Genomic DNA, 22,476 nt, shown 5'->3' with positions numbered 1-22,476 from the left:
GGGAATTTCTCTTACTACTATAATACTGCAAAACTCTGCTCACTTTTAAATTCGATAAAGGCTGCATTTGACACCAGTATATATACATACATATATATAGAGAGAGTTCCCTTCTCCTAAAGATCACCTCATTTTAATAAAATAAGGACCTCCCTTTCCTGATCAAATTTTGATGATCCGAGCCGCTCAATGTGTTCAGAACGTGATTTTAATGGTACTTGCAAGAAATCAGCAAAAAAAAAACCGGGAAAAGCTTCATCCAAGCAGTTTTTGTTATGTTTTTATCAAACGGTTCAAATAAAAACTGCTCAAATCAAGCCCTTCCCGGTCATTTTTTTTGCCGATTTCAGGCGGGTACCCTTAAAATCACGTTCTGAACACATTGAGCGGCTCGGATCATTAAAATTTGATTGGAAAATAGGAGAAATGGGGAGGTCCTTATTATAGTTAAAATAAGGACCTCATCATTTGAAAATAACTGTGTATATGTGTGTGTGTGGGGAGAAACTTACGGATAGAGGAAATGATAAAAGTAAAAATGATAAACTCATTATTTTCGCGACCAATTTGCTTTCCCTTTATAAATTCCTCCACGAATCTACAATTCGCATACAACCTCATTGCTTGGTAAGAGGGAGGACTTTCCTTTTTATGTCAAGATTGTATACATCAACGAGGGTTGACAGAATGTTAAAATGTTAGTTAAAAGAGGGGTTCTGAGGTTGTCCATAACCTTGGACTCTAAACCCGCCACTAGTGAGGTTTGAACTCCGATCTCAACTAAGGGAAATGAGACAACCAACTAAGCTAGCTTGGTTTCTCGAGAGGGAGGACATTAAAAGTAAGAAATAAATATATAGTAATCACGAAATCGATGTGTTGGAATTAATCAACAATATCACAGGCAAGCTTCAGGTCCACGAAAAATGATCTTAATTTCCACTACCTGATTAATTACCTCTCCACACATTGGTGGTTTCCTACATGCAGGAAAAAAGATTTGAAGGGAAAAAGCAACAATTTTTGTCTATTTTTAAGGGGCTCTAGAATTTTCATGCCCTTATATATAGGGATATACTAGGAAAATATCAAACAAAACTTGCGGCCTGATTTTTTTAGGTCAAAGGTGCTCCGATAAACTTGCCGTATAAAAACATTCTCGTTTGTACGAATTCAATCCTTTTAATTGGAGGATGTCATCTATTTAAAAAACTGTCATAATTGATGTCATCCTTCAATTATTAGAAGCAACCCAAAATTCTAGTAATGTGTTTATACACACACAAATGTGTACGTATAGATCCAAAGAAATACGAGTGAGATATTGCGGAATTGGAGAGAGAGAGATTGTAGGGTAATGTTTACCCTCTTTGATTAAATTGAGGGTGAACAAAACTGTTCAAGAGAGAGATGGTCGACAAAGAGCAAGCAGGTGGCGTGAACATTTCGAAAATTTCTCCCCATGTAATCATCAATCTCGACCAGTAAGTTTGCATCCCTCTATAGTGCACAGTACTCTTGATTGGTTGTCAATTTCGTATCTCGTAACGTCTTATTTTGGAGGAAAACGGTTTTCTAAAAAATTCCAAAACATCATTTTATTGAAAAAAAATTTCAGAAAATAGGTTTCTTGAAATATCAATTCTTTGAAAAAAAAGAAAAAGAAAAGGGTTCCGTTGATTATTTTGAGCGGTAGAAATGCGGGGAAAAAAAAGGTAACGAACATGAGCATCTTGTTGACGTTCTTTATTATTTATTTTTTGTTTTTCTTAACAAGTTTAAAACTGGCTAAGCAAAGTAATTTGGAAAATTGTTATTTTCACGTACAAGAGAAAACGAAAAAACAAACCGATTTTTTCTGAAACACCATAAAAGAAGACGCTCTCATATTTTTAAAAAAGGTTTAATTTCCGGCTAAAAGTGAAAGTGGGGTTTAGAGTTGAAGAAATATGCGGAGTTCGAAGAGGGAGAATTTTCTGATATAAGGGATGACGCTTCCCTTTCTTTGAAGTTCTAGTTTTCCTTGTGGGTACGTGTCTGCAATTGGTTTTTAGGTTTCGGTGCTTTTCTTGTTTGACTTTTCGGTCTCTTTCAGTGGTATGGGGGTTATCATTTCCCTTTCTTTGGCGCTCTTGTTTCCTTGTGGGTCCTTTCGGGTGTGTTAGGTTTCAGTGGTTTTGTTTTTCTGGCATTTTGGTGGCTTGAGGGTGCTTTTAGGTTTCGGCAATCTTGATGTTGTAGGGTCTGTTATTTTGTTTTGGCTTGATGTTTGCTTGTTTTCAAGTCGGTTTTCTTTGGATTTTTGGCGTTTGGTTGGCGTCTCGCCTTCTTTGCCGTTCTTTTTCGGTGGTCTTGAGTGGCTTATGCGGGTACCTGTGCCCTTATTCCATTTAATCTTTGTAATCGTTTATAAAGATTAATAAAATCTTTTTGTTGTTGCAAAAAAAAGAGAGGAGTACTTTTTTTTTTCTTGCAATTGCTTTAATTTTTTTAAAGAAATAAATAAATAAACGGGAAGGGAAGGGGAAAATGATAATAATCAGAACTTCCTGACTATTCCAATTCGAACAAACAAATCAACATGGACAACGCCTTATGTGGTTTATGTTCTGTGAGTTAAGAAATTCATGATTTTTTTTTTTTTTTCCTATTTTGATGACAGTGGCGATCCAACTATGTTCGAGTCCTACTGGAGAAAAATGAGTGAAAAATGCACATTGGTGATCTCAGGCAGCCAATTCCTGAGCTATTTTTCTGATTCGAAGAACGTATTTCTGGAGCCAGAACTGGAGAACGAGATCAAGCGATTGCATCGCGTGGTTGGAAATGCATCGGTGGACGATTATCACGTGGTGGTGGGGACTGGTTCGACCCAACTCCTTCAAGCTACATTGTATGCTTTATGCTCTCCTTCTGATGATGATTCCAACCCTGTGAATGTGGTGTCTGCTGTTCCTTACTACTCGGTGAGAATTAATCATCGCTATGTTGATTATTTCATTTATAACCTAAGATCGAAGCATGGATAATTCAAATTATTCGGAAGCGCCTAGACCTAGTTGTTTTGAATCTTGTGCATGTCATACTTCTTCTATCTGACACTTCCGAAAACCTGAGTTATTACCCACGAATGTGTGTGCTAAATAGGAAGGAATCGAGTTTGTATAGACTCATGATCTATATATACATTGAATAAAATCTTTTTGGGAAAAGTTATTTTGGAGAAAAATTCAGTGTGAATTTGAAAGAATTGAAGCTCAATATTTACTGTTGTCGCAATTATATCCAACGATGTTTATATGTGGTTGCATAGCGCATGATATTTTGTCGAAATATTTCAAAACATAATCTTCCTCATATTTTTTTGGATTTATGTTTATACTAGTGTATGCCCGTGCCTAAAGACACGATTCAAACATCAGCATTCAAGAAATCGCCATGGCTCGAAATTCACTTTTAGCAAGCTTCAATTGTTTGTATTTAAAGGGCTTGATGCAATATAATCAAGATCAATTTAAAATTAATTATCCATTGTTAGTATTGACCATGACCAAATCCTTTTCCATATTCATCTTCACTACAGTAAATGAGCTTCAAAAAAAATAAGCAACTTAAAACCAATGATACCGAATTAGAAATCTCATCGATACAAGTTACAATCATAATGTAGTTCGGACTGTCAATATATATAGAAATCTCATCAATCCTTTTGACATTCATACTTTCTTGTCTAGTGATCGCTACTAAATTCCCCTTGCTTTCCCCCCTCCAAATTTGCTGCTACCAGTGCTACCCAGAGCTGACCAACTTCCTGCGGTCAGGTCTCTACAAGTGGAGAGGTGATGCACGGACCTACAATGAGGACGGACCCTACATTGAGTTCGTCACCTCCCCAAACAACCCAGATGGCACCATGCGAGAAGCCACTGTGAAAAAAGGCCAAGGGAAGCTTGTTCATGACTTGGCCTATTATTGGCCCCAATACACTCCTATTACATCTTGTGTTGGTTATGATACAATGCTCTTCACTTTTTCCAAGTGCACAGGACATGCTGGATCTCGCATTGGGTAAGTTCATTTCGAAAACCTATTCATTCTTTATGAGATTACGGCCATGTGGCCGGTGTGTTCAATTAGTACCGGTCAGTCATGTGTCCATATATGATCTTGTCGAGAGAAAGACAAAAATAAACGAAGGTGGCTGGCTGTATTAGGTTTTTTTTCTTTTTGAAACGGCCAAAAATATTATTGATAAATTCGACAAAAGGTACATCGAGGTAGAAAGAAGAAGAAATTGTACTGATCATAGACATACACCATGTGAAGAAGTTGCATTGACCTCTTGGGGTTAATAGTTAACGGTGTACCTCTTTAGGACTTAGAATTTATATAGAGTGACTTACCTTAGGCTCCAAGCAAGCTCGTGCTAGCTAGGCACAGCGGCGGCTGCAAGATTTTAACTCAACGGTGACAAAAATGCATACAAAAACTTTGCATGCAAAACATTATATAAGATAACTATATTTACTTTGCTTGAAGACTTATCAAGCCTAATTTATTTTATTTTGTTAAGCTATATGATCTATTTACTCACAAATTTCAATACAATTTCATTTACACTGATTTGCACGACTGATTATTCAATGCCTACAATAGCAAAGAAATATCAAATTATACACTAAAATATATAAAATTTTAGTAGTACAGATTTTTGAACTCAAGGGGTTTGCCTGGACCCCATCAAACCCTAGTGGAGCCGCGCCCTGGCTAGGCACATGTTGTAACTGCTTCTTTGAGCGACGCCATGCATGATTGTATTGTCGTGAATGCCTCTTGACAGTCACGCAACCAAACTGATTTTTTGGCTTTTGCAAGGATTCTGTTCTAACGTGAGCCAGATCTTCCCCGACTTGGTTCGGTCTGACCCAACCGTTCGAATCTCAACGCTTGGGCTTACGTGAGATGGGCTAGCACGGTAATCCGGCCCAACACGTACGGTTCGACCCAATGGCACAACCTCTTGTGCTGCTGAACAGTTGGTCCTTGACAACCTGTTGGTTCGGGCTAATTTAGGCTCGGGCCCAAATTAGTCTCTGCGCATATTGTTGTTAACAGATATAGTCCCTGCCCATTATTTCGAACAAAAAAAGTACCCCTCGGGTCACATAGTTCACATATACCATTCACTTAGTTCACATATACAGTTCATATATACAATTCACATATACTCGGTAACTCACAATTCACATAGTTCACAGGGGCAACAATATTTATGGCTGGAATGAAACCGAAGCTAGCTAAAAAGTAGGATCGGACTCTAATTTTCTATATACTCTCTCTTTTCCTTCCACAGATGGGCTCTTGTCAAGGATGAAGATGTGGCAAAAAAGATGACAGAGTTCGTAGGTATTAACACAATTGGTGTATCAAAAGAATCCCAAATCCGGGCTGCGAAAATCTTGGGCCATGTTTCGGAAAGCTGCCTAAATCCTGGCCCAGATAACTTCTTCGAAACTGGGCAGATTCTAATGGCTGAAAGGTGGGAGAAGCTAAGACAAGTGGTGGCCCAACGTGGAATGTTCAGCCTTCCTCACTACCCAAAACAGCATTGCCTGTTCACTGGAAAATTCAGTACTCAAGCACATCCTGGTAACAATAATTCTAAGTACACAAAAAAACGTATCCCGAAATTACTCTCCTGGTAATATTTTCTGTACCATTTATTTACCTTTTCGGGATACATTTTCTGTTTATTTAGCATTGCTCTCCTGGTAAGATTCCCAACGGATCAAATTTAGGATCACTCATAATAAGTTTAGAATAGATTTTGCTATTTTATATGTACGTTATGTTTTTTCCCTTCTTTTTTCTTTTGGAAAACTGCAAATTCAATTTTGTGTTTACATCGTCACCGGAACTATAGTTGATGAACGAGTCAAACGAGTCAAGATGTTTACTAGTATTAATCAAACTTAATTAGCTTGGGTTGAAATTTAACAAGCTTCATAAATATATTTAAGCTTTACTAAGTTACTACCATGGGACTCATTTTCACACGAGCTTCAATCAAGCGGATCTCAGCGGCTTGAATTTTTTTTCACACCATAAACTGAGAACCTATTCGAGCTTAATTTCAAAACTTAATGAGTTTCAGAAATTGTTCAAGTTTGACTTGTTTTGGTAAAAAAATCGACCTAAAATGACCAGAACTTTTGAGGACTTCCCTTCATTGAAAACAAGTAAAAATACTCCTAGTTCCCATCATCTCTCTGGCTACGAACCAACCATGTTTTGTTATTTTTTTGGTTCTTTTTGCTTTTTGTTTTTGCCCTTTTTGAACCCAAAATTGTTTCATGTTTTCCATCAACTTGAAACTGGGAACATGACCTAAAGGCAAGACTTGGAATAAATTTTAGTCATCTAAATTTTCCCCCCTTGTGACAACAGCTTTTGCATGGATGAAGTGCAATAAGGAGGACATAGAGGACTGCGAGAAGTTTCTCCGGGGACACAAGATCATTACAAGAAATGGGAGGCGATTCGGATGTGATCCAAAGTACGTTAGGGTGAGTTTGGTTGGGAAAGAAGAGGAATTCAAACTCTTTCTGGAGAGGTTACTGGCTATCCAAGGGACTAGTAATGGAATAAATCACGTGTGCCGGGTTTTCCTGTGAAACCGGGATCAATAAAAGTGTATCTACGATTTGCATACAAACTCATTGTTGCTTGGTAAGAGGGAGGACATTGAAAGTAAGGAATAAATAGTAATCGCGAAATCGATGTTTTGGAATCAACAATATCACAGGCAAAACGTCAGGTCCATGAAAAATGATCTTAATTTCCACTAGCGTGCAAATGAACAATAGAGAAGTAAAATCGCCTTATACAAACTTTCTGGGTTGTAAAAACCAATGCTAGAAACAAACCAACAAACAAGGATCAAAAAACAAAACTTTGCTTGAGTAACCAGTGATCCAGATTGTGAGCAGTTTTTTTACTTTTCTCGAAGCTCCTTTTGCCCACAAGATTTGCAACCATCGAGCATAGAACTGACCGATTGTTGAGAGTGGAAAAACAACAGAAGTGGCTTCAAGCAAGTCTTAGTTCATACTCGCCGGCCATTGTTATGTACCTCACCCATGGAAGAGCCTGGTAGCCACTCTTCTCAATAATCTTTAGATAACGAACCTACAAAACACCATTTGCTTAAATCAGCAAGAAATCTATCTTACTTCTAAACCTTTCGAGGCACAATTGGGTGAATGGTTGGAATAGCCTAAGTTAATTCTAAACCTTTCGAGGCACAAAACTCAAATATGTGTCAGTACACCGCGTATTACTTCCACTACATTAAAACATAATGACCGCAAAATTCAAACTCTCTCTCTGTGGCCTCCTACTAATCACTTGCTACTGGGGAGGCGAGCTTAAAAATGACCATGTCTATGTTAGTGAGAACATTTTTTCTAACCCATCTTTTTCCCTAAGTGAGAAGTTCTCCCCGTAGAAGAGTCCAAAAATTGGCTAATCAGTTGACATCCCACACTTCAATGGTTGATTCCAACAGTTCATCCCACCATCATGAATATTTCAGAATTGTACATCACTCTTATAGATGCAATAAAGGAATTATCCATATTCATTCAACAATTAGTTGACTAATAGTAGTTAAGGTAGACAACTACTTTAGAAAAAACAAAATCAACACAAGCCAATTTGTTTACCATTCCCACAGCATTGCTCTAAAAAACTAACTAATGCAGGCAAAGAATCCTATTGATTCAGGTTAGTTCAACCTGAATAATTATGCAATTTGGTCAACTGGGTAAAAGGCCAAACCAGTTACGTAACTTACCTCTCCACACATTGGTGGTTTCCTACATGCAGGAAAAAAGGTTTGAAGGGTTTAGGTCAACACTTGCTAGCTCTAATATACACAGCTCTTTTCCCCTAGGCTAGGTTTGAAGGAAAAAAACAACAAAAGTAACAGAACGAAAAGTGACTCTGAAGGAAACTAGGGAAATGGATTGACGAAAAAGATCGTAACAAGACTATGTATTATCATAGCGCTTAATTTCTGAGGTTTCCTATTACCAGATGATAAGACGACAGTGTCAGAACATCGTCTTATCATGTCAACTATGCTCAAACTTTTTCCCCCTAACCTAATCAAGAAAAATCATCTATGGCAAACCATTCCAAATAGTTAAGCAAGGTAATCTGTTCTGCGAACTAAGTAACTCCGGGTTTTTTTTCCCGACAGAGTAAGCAAACTAGCTCATGAGCACAAACCTGTATTCCAGACACAGTGAAATACGGTATCTCAAACTTCACACGTATAGGAGCTTTTCTCTCTGGAGGTGCTTCTTCATCTGTTATACTGGGAAGAGTAAACTCTGCTCTAAGCATATATTCCTGAACAATTAGAATTTGTAAGAAGAAGAAAAAGACTAAATGCATGGGGGAAACATAACAAAGCACACATTGTACCAATAAACAGCAGATGCCGAAAAATTTGACGTAAATCTCACCTTACCACCAGGAAAAGATTTTATTTTCCAGATTAAAGCATCTTTTTCAGGTGCATATGAAGCAGACCCCATTGAGGTCCGAACATTTGGATTGGTAGCATCGGATGGAACAGGAAACTCAATCTCAACATTAGTAGCGGTGCTGGAACATTAAATGAAATCAGGAGTTGGTTATGGAAATACAAATGATCAGGCATTCAAATACCCCAAGCAATTAAGTTAGCTGGAGAACACAGTTGAACAATAAAACCTCAACCATACCTACGCTCCTTAAACTGGCTGCGTGCCTTCACTGTAATCTCCATACGACTTCTAGAATGCTTTTCAATTTGAGCTTCAACCCATATCAGAGGCTTTACCTGGAAAAAAAAAAAAAAACCGCTGGTTGCTTCTTGTTTCAAAAAAAGAAAGAACTTCCGAAAAACAAAGAAAGAAAAGAGGGGGAAGAGAGAAAATTCCAAACACTGAGGTGAAACCTGAGTGCTGAGTCGATATGTCATCAGATCAAAAGATCCATCAGGAGGTACAAAAGCTATAGTCCGATCATTTTCAAATCGTGCCAAACGCACACACCTAAATAAAAACTGGGCATCAGCAACTGATGATAGACGGGAATATATGGAGAAGATTCCAACCTATATTGGGACTAAAGCCAGATTGATTATCTTTTTCTCTTTTTTTTTGCTCAGAGAATAATTACCGTTTACACAACATCCAATAAACTTGCGACAAAATTCATGACCAAGTGAAGTACAAATAAAGCAGAGATTTGATGTACGTACTGATGGAACTTGATGTCATCCAAATCAATTGCTTTTCCCTTTGTTGTTCGGCCTTGAGCTTCCAACAATACTCTGTCATTTAGCCCAAGCTTACACTCAGGCATACCACTGCAAAAGAAGAACAAGATTACGTTAAAGTTTCCATAAAGGATAGTCAGTCATCTAAGAAGCAAACTAAGTGGAGATGAAAATTTTAAAAATGTAATTCAGTAGTTTATTGTTATTACATGTGCCAATGTGTGCAATACAGACCCAAGAATTTCAATTTGTTTTCCTTATAGGTTTTCAAACACAAATCCCCATAAGGAACAAGCTTGGCAGCCCTCACAACCATAACTAAATGCAACAGAGCTGCAAAAATTTTGAGGTGCACGGCAATTGTATTGGCAAATAGATGATGATAGACTTGATTTATTAAGCACATTACAAAACACAATGGAAATCTGCATTGTAAAACTGAGATAATTTTCTGAAACTCATCTTTGCTATGGCAATCTGAAGTTGTCCAATTTCAGTCCTCCCCTTCTTCATATAGTTCTAATTTAGGATGACCAAATGGTATGAACTATGAAGTCCAGAATGTCCTAGCCTAACTGCTGAATAATCTAACAAACATAACAAGCATGTTGGACTACCTCAAGTAAGTCCGCATCTTTAATGCACCAACAACATCAGACCGAATTATTTGGCCATTGCTGTTCACAAGTATATTAACACTCTCCACAACATCCAAGAACACCTGAGCAAGAAAAGAGAAAACATTCAATGATCAAGTTGCTTTAAATACTAGATAAAAACTCTCACAAAAATACACCTACTTCATTCTTGTTATAACGTATGCCTTCACTGCGCCAAGACACAGCATTTGTCACAGCCATAGGCGGCCTCTGTGTAACTTCCATCCTATAAGCGTCTGTCTTTATAAATTCACTAAGAATCTTCGCTTCAGTGTATTGAGGGTAGCCAAAGTCCATCATTTCATCAAGTAGTTCATACTAACAAATGCAAAGCCATCAATAGAACTTCTGATAATTTATTAGCATCATTATCAGAGCAAAGGACATTGTTCATAAGAAAGTGCTGATATATTCACTTACCACAACAACAAAATTATCTCTCAGGGATTCCTCTTCTAACTCTTCAAAGTAATGCTTAAAGACCTATAAATAAAAAGAGAGAACTGATCACATAATAATTGCCAGGTACAAAATATAGACAAATAGAAAATAGTTCGCAACAATGATGCTTAAAATAGAAAGGATGTTACTCAGAGCATAAAGCTTACATCAACTACGCGATGAAGAAACAGAAGAAGACTAGCAGCATTGCAGTTCTGTCTTGATGCAGTCATCAGATAGACATTATTGTGCTGTACAAACAAGTAGGTGACACCATTATCATATGCAACTGGATCTTGAGACCCTTGATCACCCTGTCAAACATGCCTCAGGATCAGCAAATAGATCATTAAGAAAAAAAACAGAATAGTCATCCTCAGAAATTCTCTCAGGAAAAAAGCTGAAGGATAACTTAAGCAAATTGTAAATCAGGAAAACTGAGGTCAGATTTCAACACATCAACCGTGTCGTATTGCTAAACTGAGCTTCTCGATGTTATCTTTTCCTCCTCGTATGAAGAGGAATCCTTTCAGTAGAATGCCATTTATATATCCACTCCCCTCCACATTTCAACCAATGGTCATTATACTCCACCAAGAATGTTTTATGAAACTCTTGGACCTCCAAATTTGGAGTATCCTACTTTCACAGATTCGAAGTGTTCGGTCACAGCATAAGCTAGTGATGCTTTTGGCAGCTAGACTTTCACCATGTAGGGGGCAGCACTCACCGCCTCACCTAGCAGCACAAGGCTTGAGCTTGTATTGCTGTGCCACGATCCCATATTCACGATCTAGGCTACTCCCAATTTACTGGCAAGCTACTCCAGTAGTTTCTTAAGAATTTTTTTTTACGTTTCAAAACCAATAGTTATCAGGGATTATGCTGTAGCTTAAGGCAACTCTAATGTATTTCTTGCACTCTTCACCATAGTGAAATAGCCGCATCGACCATGTACATATCCGACAAACATTGGGCGGCATCATACGCTGACTACAAAAACCAAAGCTTTGTTGACTCAACAAGTTACTTTAGATGCCGACTCGTGGGATTAGGTAGTCTCGGCACCATAAGATTGCCTGAACCCAGGAGAAACCTCTAGACGAGAGTAATCTAGAAGAAGATGAGGATGCAGATAAAGTGACAATAAAATTAGTAATGGTGTGACTTGAATGGAGCACACAATGAGAGACAGCAATGCCTAGTCATTCCAGCTCCGCGCATGTTGAAGATATCAAGATAGCTTTTATCATATTGATGCCACTAAAGTCCATATAAAGTGATAGGATCTCTTTGGTATTGTGTGGAATTGCTAGTGTTGGACAACCCACTTTGAATCGTTGCACAAAATTAGCCACTTCAAAATAGGGTCATTGCTCCGGCCCAAGATGAAATTATTTGGGCATGGACTACAAGATCCCCTAGTTGTTTATTTGATACTCCCTCCATCCCATTTTGTTTATAACTTTGTCCTTTTTCATTTTTCGTGACATTCTTTAAACGCTTATATCTCCCAATCTATAATGTTTTCCATAATTTTAAGCACTTTGTATTATAGCACTAATCAAGAACTATCAAACAAGATCCATATTGCATAGTTTCTGAGATTCATATTGGAAGATATAAGCGATTGAATATCAAAATAGTACAAAGAAAATGGGACGGAGGGAAACCCACAAGCCATAGGATTACCCACACTTGGAAGAACAAGAAAAAAAAAAAAGGGAATAAAGATGGGACACAGTGATTCTTCATCACATAAGTAGATAGGTCATACAATCGAGTTTATATCTTTCTGACCTCAAAAAACAAAGAGAAGTTCTAGAGGAAGTTCTCAATACTGAGAAAGAAATGGAACTTGAACCCATGGCACTTTCCACGCAACCACCATTCCTTAGAAAAGGCCTCACCATGCATCACTACCACCGGAGATTAGGATTCCTCAATTAATGTAAATACCTCACCCCAAGTAAATCCTTAACGGCTTAACCCTTCCAACTCCTACTAAGACTATTGAAGGTTCTTGTTAGCTGTTAAGTATCGTCAAAACTGGAATATCAGCAATGATTTCAAAGCCAGAGGATAATCATACCATGAGAAATCTATGCAAGGTTGAAATTAGCTTGCCACTATAAGAAGCGCCCCCCATAACCATTAAAACTGAATCACAAGACTAGTAGTGAAACGAATTCAAATGAAGCAACAACTAGTACCACAGATAAGGGGCCAAAAGTAACAGGACCAAACCATTTCTTCTTACTCTACTTGCCTCCTGTCGTCAGCCACTACAGTGCTATCACAGTCAACTCCGATCATTCTGTGACGCTGCCATAAAGGAGTAGACTCCAGAGAGGAGTACAAGGCTCGAGAAAGACATTAAACGTGTCTTGTTGCATTGGTTCGGTTTATTTATTTTCGTGCCTAACTTGTTTTGTGTCGTTCCTAGTCCGGCCTCATTTGGTATTATCGTGTTGAAGGCTCGAGAGGGACATTAAACGTGTCTTGTTGCATTAGTTCGGTTTATTTATTTCCATGCCAAACTTGTTTTGTGTCATTCCTAGTCCGGCCTCATTTGGTATCGTGTTGATTTTCAATCTGATTCATACCCCTCCTGGATCCTAAGTTAGGGTTCCCCAATTTCCTAGCACCAACAATAATACAGATCATTAATCATTCAAATTCAGATTCCACGTAACACAAGCTGTGTGGATTACATAAAACCAATGTGCAGTCTTGTGAATCTGAAGATCTGAATGGAATGCGTTCATTTCCAATATAATCAGACGTGCCAAATTCAATTAAGCATTTACAAGTTCACAACTCCCAGCTGGAAATCAACTGATATTAAAAACATAAAGCATCACCAAAGCATGGAAATTAACCGGACTTGAGCAGTTAAAAATATAGTATAATAAATTAAACCTCTTTCTCGATGAGCTTGGTGAAGAATTTCTCGGCCTGAACGGAGGAGACGTCGCCACGGTAGTCGCGCCACACCAGAACGCGGCCCTTGATGTCCAGAAGGAAGAGCGCGGAGGCCGCCCCCGCCATCGATCCCTGTCTGGGTTTTTCTTCTTCAGATCGAACTACCAGAGATCAGAACGGGCGTCGTTGAGAGGGGTGAAGAGATCTGGTTGAATTTTCGCGTGACTCGATGGGATCGGAGGGGTTAGATCTGGTAATGTAGACGATAGTAATGTATTGACTTCGCGAATGGATCAAACTGTTTGGATTATTAGAGATGGAGATTAGAGAGAGAAAATGGTGGGAGCCTGTGTGGGGGGGGATTTGGTTACGGGGAGGGGGAACTCGAGGAAGATTTTCATTTCGTTCCCCTATTGCGAGGAAACATTCCGGGGGTTTTTTCATTCAGTTCGTTATATGCTCACATTTTTCCTTTTCTTTTCTTTTTTTTTTATTAACATCAGTGTCGGGCTGAATTATGTGCACCTCGAGTGATCGAATGGACTAAAATCCTGCGGATCAGTGCGTGTTCTAGATTCCCCTTTACAAAATACAATATGTACTTATATGTAATTTTCAAGCTGAAAAATAATAGGCTTATTCAAATTAAAAAATATTCAATATGAATCATGTTTAATAGATTTCAATGAGATGTATCAAACTTTGCAAAAAACAAATTTAAAATTATTTTCGTAAGTCCATTATTTTTAAGTTTGAAAATAGATCTTTATTTTTAAGTACTTATTTGTGAAAGCGGAACAGACTCAATCTTACCGCCCAGTTGCCGAAAAACCAATTAAGTCGGGAATCCCCATTAACACAGGCAAGAAAAGAAAAGAAAAGAAAAGAAAGGGGTGTGATCTCCCTTATTAGTGAGAAAAGAAAAGAGTGTGATTTCTCAACAAATAACCGTGAGAAATCAAACTCTCTCCCTCCCATTCCGGCAACCTCTCTCTCTCTCCCCGACGACGACGACAACCAAAACCAAATCAAAGGTTCAAAACTCAATTTTGATCATAGAAGTAGCTTCACCTTGACAAGACGAAGACAACGGTGCAAGTACAACAACGATCCATTCGTCCTCCCTTTCTCAAGGAATCGCGCCACTTATGGCGAGAAACGAAACTGGGCTTGTAAGGGGTTATGCTCTCCCATCATTTCTCACCCTCTCCCACTCTTTGATCATCCAAATGTGCGAGACAAATTGGTTCTCGCTCCATTTCCTTTCTTCTCCCCTAGAATTGCGCAATCCAAATAGACTATGAGTATGCACCAGCCGCAAAGGAGTTGATACCACCTAACAACTTAAGAGATTCAAACCTAAGATTTTTAAGAAAGAACAAATCTTAAATCCTAGGTGTTGACCACCACAAAAGAGTTGATACCACCTAACTACCTGAGAGATTTTGAACCTGAAATCTTAAAAAGGAACAAATTATAAATTCCAAGAGGTGACTACTAAGACAACCTCTAGGTTAAGTTGGTTAAAAACTTTTCTTTCTTTGAACTCTATTTTCACACTTGTTTTTAGAACCATTTGCACTTTCAAGTAGTGATTTTCACACTTCTTATTTTTGTATTCTTGTAATATGAATTTATAATGTTGCCTTCTCAAGTTTGAAAGAATATACAAAGAAAAGTTAATTTTGTAATTTCGCATAAAAAGAGGACAAAAAAAGCTTGGTTATAAACAAAGGAGGATAAAATAGCAAAATAGAGAACTAAGCACAATAAAAATTTCTTTGTATTTTTCTTACACGTTCCTTCTTAATTACTTTCTCAGTATTGTTTTAATTTTACACAAAAATCCAGACCAAAAAGTGCAACTATAAACAAAGAAAATACAAATCATTGAACAAAAACTGCCTGTGAAGTTGGTATTTTTGCCTATAATCGGTATTCCCGTTATACCATTGTATTGTATGCTGAACGGGCAAATTGTCACACCATAATCAAGTATCATCTTCATAATGCACGCACAAATGCCAGACATCTTAGACTCTAATCGCCGAATTAATCTCGGAATCAAACAAGGGAAAACAAACATGTTTGTACTGAGTTGTGATGCAAAAAAGTACAGTAGGTACTTCTGAATCAAGCAAGCCCCTCCCTGATCATGTGTGTTGCGGTCATAAACGTATCGACTACCTTACGGCAAACCATTTACAGTTCAAAACATATCTGAGTTAGATGTGGCAGCTGACAGCATGAAAGTAACGTATGGTCACAGCAGCATGTCGTCTCCAATTTGACCGATAACTTTCTCAACTTTGACTAGCATTTCTGTCAACAAAACAAAACAGGTTAGCAAACTTAGCACATAATAAGCAATAACATCAGTGATTTTTCAGTTTTTCCAAAATTTTATTAATGCAGCCAGGATGCTGCTTTAAGCTCTTGATATAACATGCAGTTAAGCTTATCGTCAACGTCTACGTCTACAGGCGAAGATTCAATGAGAAATCTCTTGGGATTCTCACTATGAAGGTGGACAATACTATGTGTGGTTTGTGTCCCCTAACTCTCATTGTAGAGCCCCCAATGACCCATATACACAAGAAGCTCACACGCATGATCTGATCAAAAGATACCCTGATGTGATGACAAGGAGCTATAAAGTCGGCTAAGGGCCGAGGCACGCTCATAACAAAGTGCATGTAGTTGCCCGTGTATGCAGAAATGACAAGCACGTCATCCAACAGTACAATTACTAATTGACCGGTCTGATGAAATGGCAAATCAAACACTCACTATCAAGCCAGGCTCTCTTTACCTACAAATTTACCATAGAGGACTAAGATAATTTAGATAAACACATACCTTGGAAGGAAGAATCTTCCAAGCATCTCTGCAGAAGAAGAAACCAAAAAACAAGCCATCATATCACATCTTACAGAATTCCTAAAAAGAAAGTTCATTAGCAATGTAAAACAATGCATTCGATGCAATACCGCGATTTGATTTCTCAGATCAATATCCCCAGAAACAGGTTCCCGTGCTCCATCTATGCAAATTTAATAAATCAAGGAAATGTTTATTTAACTTAGTCAGAACTGGAAAGACCTTACAGTGTCAGAACTTAAGGTTCCAGACTCAAGATACCTTGTTCCGCGACAGGGAGACACCTCATCACCAATGACGTGAAGCTAGGAGGCAATGATCCAAACAAAATGCTATCAGTATCTCGTTTTAGATTCGTATCATGGGAGCATGAGTTATGAGCAACTTCATTGTTCGAACTTGATAGCATCTGATCTGTAAAAGTGTCCCCGGAGATCCAGGCTAGCTTAGGTCTGCGAATGCTATAGATCTCAGTCAAAGTTTTCATCATTGGCATACATAATACAGCATATCAATTCTGCAAAGGATATATTCAGTGCAGTAATGGTGATTAAATCTTCATGCACCTGTATGGGGATTCATCAGAAGGAACACAATCGGGTTGTGAAGAAATTTCAGATAAAAACTTGCCACGTGATTGCTCCACATCAGAGTAACAGCTCATCACCAGTGATGTGAAGCTCGGAGGAAATGCAGATGTTCCAGAAATGCACTCAACGTCATGATTGAGTTCAGTATCCTGCGAATTTGTGCTTTGAGCAACTTCATTGTCCAAACCAGATTGCATCTGATCAGTACATGCGTCCACAGAATCCCAGTCTTGCTTAGGTCTGTGAATGCTATATATATCAGTCAAAGCTTCTCTGTGCTATAATATTTATTACTACAGTGACAATCATAATAAATTTAGGTAGCATGTATCTGCCGCAGAGGAAAGTACGTGGTGAAGTAATAGTAACCAAATCTTGATCAACACCTGTATGGGGATTCATCAGAAGGAACAAACTCGGATTGTGATGAAATTCCAGATACATAGCTGCTACATGGGAGCCTGGCATCCCTGCTGCCACCCATGATCTCCTAAAGAAAAGAAAGGAAAAATCACAGCATTAGAACAAAATGGATTAGCTAATTAAGGAAGCCTTCCAACGATCAACATTGGCATGAGCAAGACAAGTTCCACAACAGTAAACAATGGCACAGTGTCGATTCACCTTCAAAGCATAGATGAATGTTTCTGTTTCACAGCTCGTTGAAAACCGCAGTGCAAACTTCTGACTCTGGAAACAAAGAAGAACAATGTAAGTAGACAGTAGTGTAATGAAAAATATACAATGGAAATTGGACATTGTTGGAACACTTCACTGCAGTTTGCAGATAATGGCGATAACTGAAGAGTAGTTAGCACATCAGTACTAACAGTTGATGACATGCCAATATCTCGCCTAGATTTTAACTGTATTGGATATCTGGTCTTGATGAAGTTTTGACCCTTCCCTCACCATTGCAATTTGGCATCCAACAGAAACACAAACCACTAGACTGAGGAAAAACACATACTAGGAACACGGACCACATCAAGTTTTATGGAGGGTAAAAGCTCAGAGGCAGCAATTTAAGTTTTTAATTCCAGTAATAAGCCGATGCAGACTTGCTTATTCCAGCTTGGTAAATGGTGCAGATTCATGCTGTGCCCACATTTTTAAATGATGCAGATAGACCATAGAGAAAATTGTACGCGTTTTTGCAGTTTCACTCAACCAATTTAAGATAAAACAACAAAAGATAGGAAAATTTCACCATCTGTAAGATAAAAGTATTCAATGTAAGAGTACTTCGCAGCTTGCCTGGCCTAGACCATCTCTATAGGTAACGAAAACAACTCTGGTACCCCTGGTAGGAAATCCTGCTACACATGACACGTGAGGCCAGGAGAAATGCAGCTTCGAAATGTAGTGCTCCTCCTGCAACATATCAAAACATAAGACCATAAAAATATCCTCATTTCTGAGAAATCATAACCTCTTCCTGCCCATAGACAAAATGGAAGCAAAACAGAATAAGCCATCAATAAGAATTCTCAATTTATCTACGCTACTGGAAGTACAAAATCAATCAGAACATATGCAATACCACCTACTTTAAGACATCCAAACCAAATGTGGAACCATTTATGGCAAGTAATGTGACAATGCCAAAATTTGTAAAGCAAACAAAAACTGTTTTTGGTCACCGCAAATTATATTGACTACATTGCAATCTTCTACGAAATCAGCAGGAAACTAAATGAAGCACCGCTGTTCACAAAAAACATGAAGTAGAAGAAAAACAGAAATGACTTACACCTACCTCAGTGTTGCTACTTGGTCAATTAACTAATCAAGCCAGTAATTGAGCATTATAGAACATCCAGGAACAAGAAATCTATTGATAAATGTGTCAAAGTGTAAAACCTGAATTTAGTTTGGCAGAAAACTTGACCATGTATGCACAGACAAACATATATAGCCTAAAGTAGATGGTTGAACAATTCCAACTCCGTAAAAAGTCAAATGCATTACTTGGGACAATCTAGAGCAGGTGACCAAATGAAACAACAAGCTGATAAACATTTTAGGAACATACTTAACCAAAGCATGGGATCTAGCAGATCCGAATACAGAAGATATAGCAATCAAAAGCACAAACACACAAGGACACTATATTTACATGGTTCATCCAACGTGTCTACATAACTGTCGCTGGAATTTTCACTCTGGTGGAAAAAGTACAAAGGATTAGGGCTGCAAACGGACCGAGCTATTTGCGAGCAGCTCAAGGCTTGGCTCAGTAAGGACTCCACTTGGTTCGTTGACAATGTTCTAAAAGTCGCTCGGCGTTCGTCGCTCGGTCGACCACCTTCGAGCTTCGAGACCTATTAATCGCCAATTAATCGGCTTGTAGCAATTAGTCGGGTTTTTATTTATTTATATATAAATACTCCCCAATGACAACTCTCATAAAAAATTGAACATTCATCTATCAATCCAACAACATCAATTGTTTTTCAAATATGACATAGAAATCTCTCCTTTACAGAAAACTGTTAACATGATTATAACACCAACTGGTACTAGGTATGGGCCGTTCATTTATTAGTCACTTACCAATTATAATAACTCTATTTATATACACCAAACAATACTACACTTCGTGTTAAGATTTAATAAAAAATATTACTACACTTTGTTTCCAGAATCACTAACGTGTCAATATGGGTATGGGCTTTTAAAAAAAAAACACTAATGTTCGAGGTTGGTGGAGACGTGGAGTGAGAGGAGATCTCGAATTTGAGAGAGAGAGAGGCGATAGGCGGCTCGGAAATCTCGTGTTTTACACAGAGATATGACAGGTGACTCCGAGATCGATCAATCGATGACTGGGTGTTGAACAAGCCCTAAATACTGTGATTCAAAACCCTTAAACTGGTATGAGTATATAACAGTTACACCCCTTGATTTTCCAAAATTATAGATTTTACCCTTATTAATCGCCAATAGCCGACTAATCGCCCATTAACCGATTAATCGACTTATCGCCGCCAGACGCCGACTGACTAATCGCCGGTTAATCGCCGACTAACTCCGATTAACCTCCTGACCTACTAATTCAACCTTCGAGGCATTAATCTAATCGGTTAGGCCAAATTTCCGATTAATCGGCGATTAAATCCTTCTTTTAGAACACTGTTCGTTGAGTAAATAGGACGAGCTTGAATATAATTTTTGGCTCGTTTTGGGGATGAGCCGATCTCAAATAGCCGTTGCTCGGCTCGTTTACTATAAACGAGCTCAAGATCTCAAAAATTAATCGAGGTGGAATATTGGATTTGAGCTCAAGCTTAAGTGAGCCGAATTCGAACACAAGTTCTGCTCGGCTTGTCTAAGTCACATAATTTGCGTGCATGAGCGAGTACGGGAGCGCGAGCGTGAAGGTGTCTTCAAATCACATTAAGACACAAGAGCGAGGATTGAGAGCACGAGTGCAGTGCTTATCAACCTACTAAAATTCGCTTTTCAATTTCAACCTACTAAAACATGTGAAGGTGTCTTTGCTTATCAACCTACTAAAATTTGCAAGTGCAAGGATTGAGAGCACGAGCACAGTGTGAGAATTGAGAGTGGGAGCATTTTTTGTGTCGGACTGGATCAAAACAATTATACACGAAATCAGAAAGACATTCAAATGCACCGGTCGTTAGGGTAACTCACGTAGATTTTACCGAGGAGAGTAACGGCAAGGATGGATCCGGATCCGGTGTGGTCGGCGGTGAGAGCGAGAGAAGCGGTGGAAGACGAAGACGATGAGATCCAGTTGCCTTTAACGCGACTTCGAGCGGAGGCGCGGAGAGGAGTGAGGGAGGGATGAGTAGAGGAGAGAGGAGGGTGAGGATAGTTGAAGAAGCGAGCGTACTGGACCTCCCACTGGTCTCCAATGGCGGATATCGTCGTCTTCTCCGTGTGTTCGATCAGTACTAGTGCCAGAGGTCCCGCCATTTTTTCAAATTCTGCTCTTCACTTGTTATCGGGTTTTGGGGAGTAAATGGTCGTACTTATAGGACTGGTTAAATTGCACTTTTGTCTCCTCGATTATTCAACAGCTTTCTATTCCATCCTTCATCGATTTTGAAATTAGATTCGTATCGCATTTTTTTTTATTTCAGTAAATCTATTATTTTTAAGCTTGAAAATTACAAATAAATATTTATTTTTTTAAGGGATAAGCCAAAACGGGTCCTAAAACCTACTCCTATTTAAAACTTTCCAAATGGAGAGTCTAATTTTGGATTTTGAATATATCTACTGAACAATAACTACTGTTTAAATTACTTGGGTCGATATTAAGACTCATTGCTATCGTTAGATATGGTGGTTAATAAAAAACATCTACCGCCAACTATGAGTTGCATATATGTTATGTATGAACAGGTTGTCAGGCTCCAATTTTGTACTTTTTTTTTCTTGCTCGTAATATATGGCTAAGAACTTGAATTTAATTTTAAAAAAATATTTATCTTTGCAAAACGCATGGGTTTCGAATCAATAATTGCTTATAATTGAGCTCAATAGATTCCTAAATTCCTTCTATATCCTGACGACTTTAAGCGAAAATTTATTTTGGTCCTTCACATTTTAATTTGGACAAATTTATACTTGCATTTTTTAATTGATTTCAATGTCAACGATCCGTTGCCTTCCGTTTGTCTTTTGGACGGAAAAGGCACATGTTCCCGTCACGTGAGCCATTGCGAGGGGCATTTTGGCATTTTGACCATCTACTTAAATTACAAACTGTGATAATTATTGTCAACTAAAATTGGATAGTAAGAACCAAAGTGATCTTACGAAAAAAATTCATCCCGAATCATACCCGATTCCCAAAAAAACCCTCAAATCCCCTACCCATTCAGGATAAGGATCGGAATAGGTAGGGTCGGATAGGCCAAAATGGCCATCTGTACTAGCCATAGTTTTAAGACTTCTTCTTTCTTTTCTTAACGATAAGGGAAGACATTATTTAATTCCCCCTTCTTATCTAATGGCGTGATCATCAGTGCACCTTTGGTCGATGGCTTCAGCATTTCGAGGAGGTATATGGTCATGGTTATACTAGGTTAAATTCACTTTTATCACCTCAATTATTCAATTGCTTTCTATGTCATCCTTAATCTTTTCTTTAAACTTTTCAAATCGGTAAACACTTTGTCTAATTTTGGATTTTTAATCCATCAACTGAACAATGGCTGTTGTTGAGGTTACTGGGGTCGATATTGAGGCTCATTATTGTCGTTAGATATGGTGGTTAATGGGAAACGCTAGAGCAGTGGTCGCGTTTAGGCCCAATGCCCATGGAGAATTGAAGATACACACGTCCATTATGAATTGTGATTATTACTCCCTCCGTCCCTTATTCATAGTCCGATATTCCATTTTGGTATATCCCTTAATAAATATCCATTTTGTAAAGTTAGTGGGTAAAAGTTTGTGAATTGTCTATTTTGTCCCTAAAAGTATATTCCATTTTAAAAAGTAAGTGAGTAAAAGTGTAATGATGATGGGTAAGTAGAAAAAATGGAGGAAAAAGTTGATATGAAAGGTATAATGATGTGTCTTTTTAATAAGTTAAAATTACGAAGCAGAACACTTAAAAAGGGAAGGAGGGAGTATTATTTTTTCACCATTATTTTTTTTTTGGGGTAAT

At 38.2% G+C, this 22,476-nt stretch overlaps 3 protein-coding genes across 3 annotated transcripts; 1 reads left to right on the top strand and 2 right to left on the bottom strand.

Annotated features, from left to right (window-relative positions):
• The first annotated feature begins 1,202 nt into the window (after positions 1 to 1,202).
• Positions 1,203 to 6,733, top strand: LOC131311993 (L-tryptophan--pyruvate aminotransferase 1-like). Its single transcript, XM_058339676.1, has 5 exons — positions 1,203 to 1,484; positions 2,663 to 2,966; positions 3,788 to 4,068; positions 5,354 to 5,649; positions 6,448 to 6,733. Exons 1-5 carry the CDS (start codon positions 1,411 to 1,413, stop codon positions 6,672 to 6,674), a joined length of 1,182 nt encoding a protein of 393 aa, XP_058195659.1. The 5' UTR covers positions 1,203 to 1,410; the 3' UTR covers positions 6,675 to 6,733.
• An 11-nt stretch (positions 6,734 to 6,744) lies between these two features.
• LOC131311990 (AP-1 complex subunit mu-2) lies at positions 6,745 to 13,802 on the bottom strand. The gene is made up of 11 exons (XM_058339670.1): positions 13,354 to 13,802; positions 10,599 to 10,745; positions 10,411 to 10,473; positions 10,132 to 10,308; positions 9,949 to 10,052; positions 9,314 to 9,421; positions 9,008 to 9,104; positions 8,793 to 8,890; positions 8,532 to 8,673; positions 8,293 to 8,415; positions 6,745 to 7,188 (listed from the first exon to the last, which is right to left on the bottom strand). Exons 1-11 carry the CDS (start codon positions 13,480 to 13,482, stop codon positions 7,090 to 7,092), a joined length of 1,287 nt encoding a protein of 428 aa, XP_058195653.1. The 5' UTR covers positions 13,483 to 13,802; the 3' UTR covers positions 6,745 to 7,089.
• Positions 13,803 to 15,229: 1,427 nt separating this feature from the next.
• On the bottom strand, positions 15,230 to 20,793 carry LOC131309350 (protein POOR HOMOLOGOUS SYNAPSIS 1). Its single transcript, XM_058336010.1, has 10 exons — positions 20,487 to 20,793; positions 18,084 to 18,200; positions 17,739 to 17,773; positions 17,451 to 17,595; positions 17,213 to 17,316; positions 16,803 to 17,066; positions 16,498 to 16,697; positions 16,347 to 16,399; positions 16,216 to 16,243; positions 15,230 to 15,678 (listed from the first exon to the last, which is right to left on the bottom strand). Exons 1-10 carry the CDS (start codon positions 20,769 to 20,771, stop codon positions 15,620 to 15,622), a joined length of 1,290 nt encoding a protein of 429 aa, XP_058191993.1. The 5' UTR covers positions 20,772 to 20,793; the 3' UTR covers positions 15,230 to 15,619.
• Between the last annotated feature and the right edge of the window lie 1,683 nt (positions 20,794 to 22,476).

This window comes from Rhododendron vialii, chromosome 12a (assembly GCF_030253575.1).
Source record: "Rhododendron vialii isolate Sample 1 chromosome 12a, ASM3025357v1".
NCBI lineage: Eukaryota > Viridiplantae > Streptophyta > Magnoliopsida > Ericales > Ericaceae > Rhododendron > Rhododendron vialii.
Note: the sequence above shows the minus strand (reverse complement) of the source record. Positions and strands in the feature narration are given on the sequence as shown.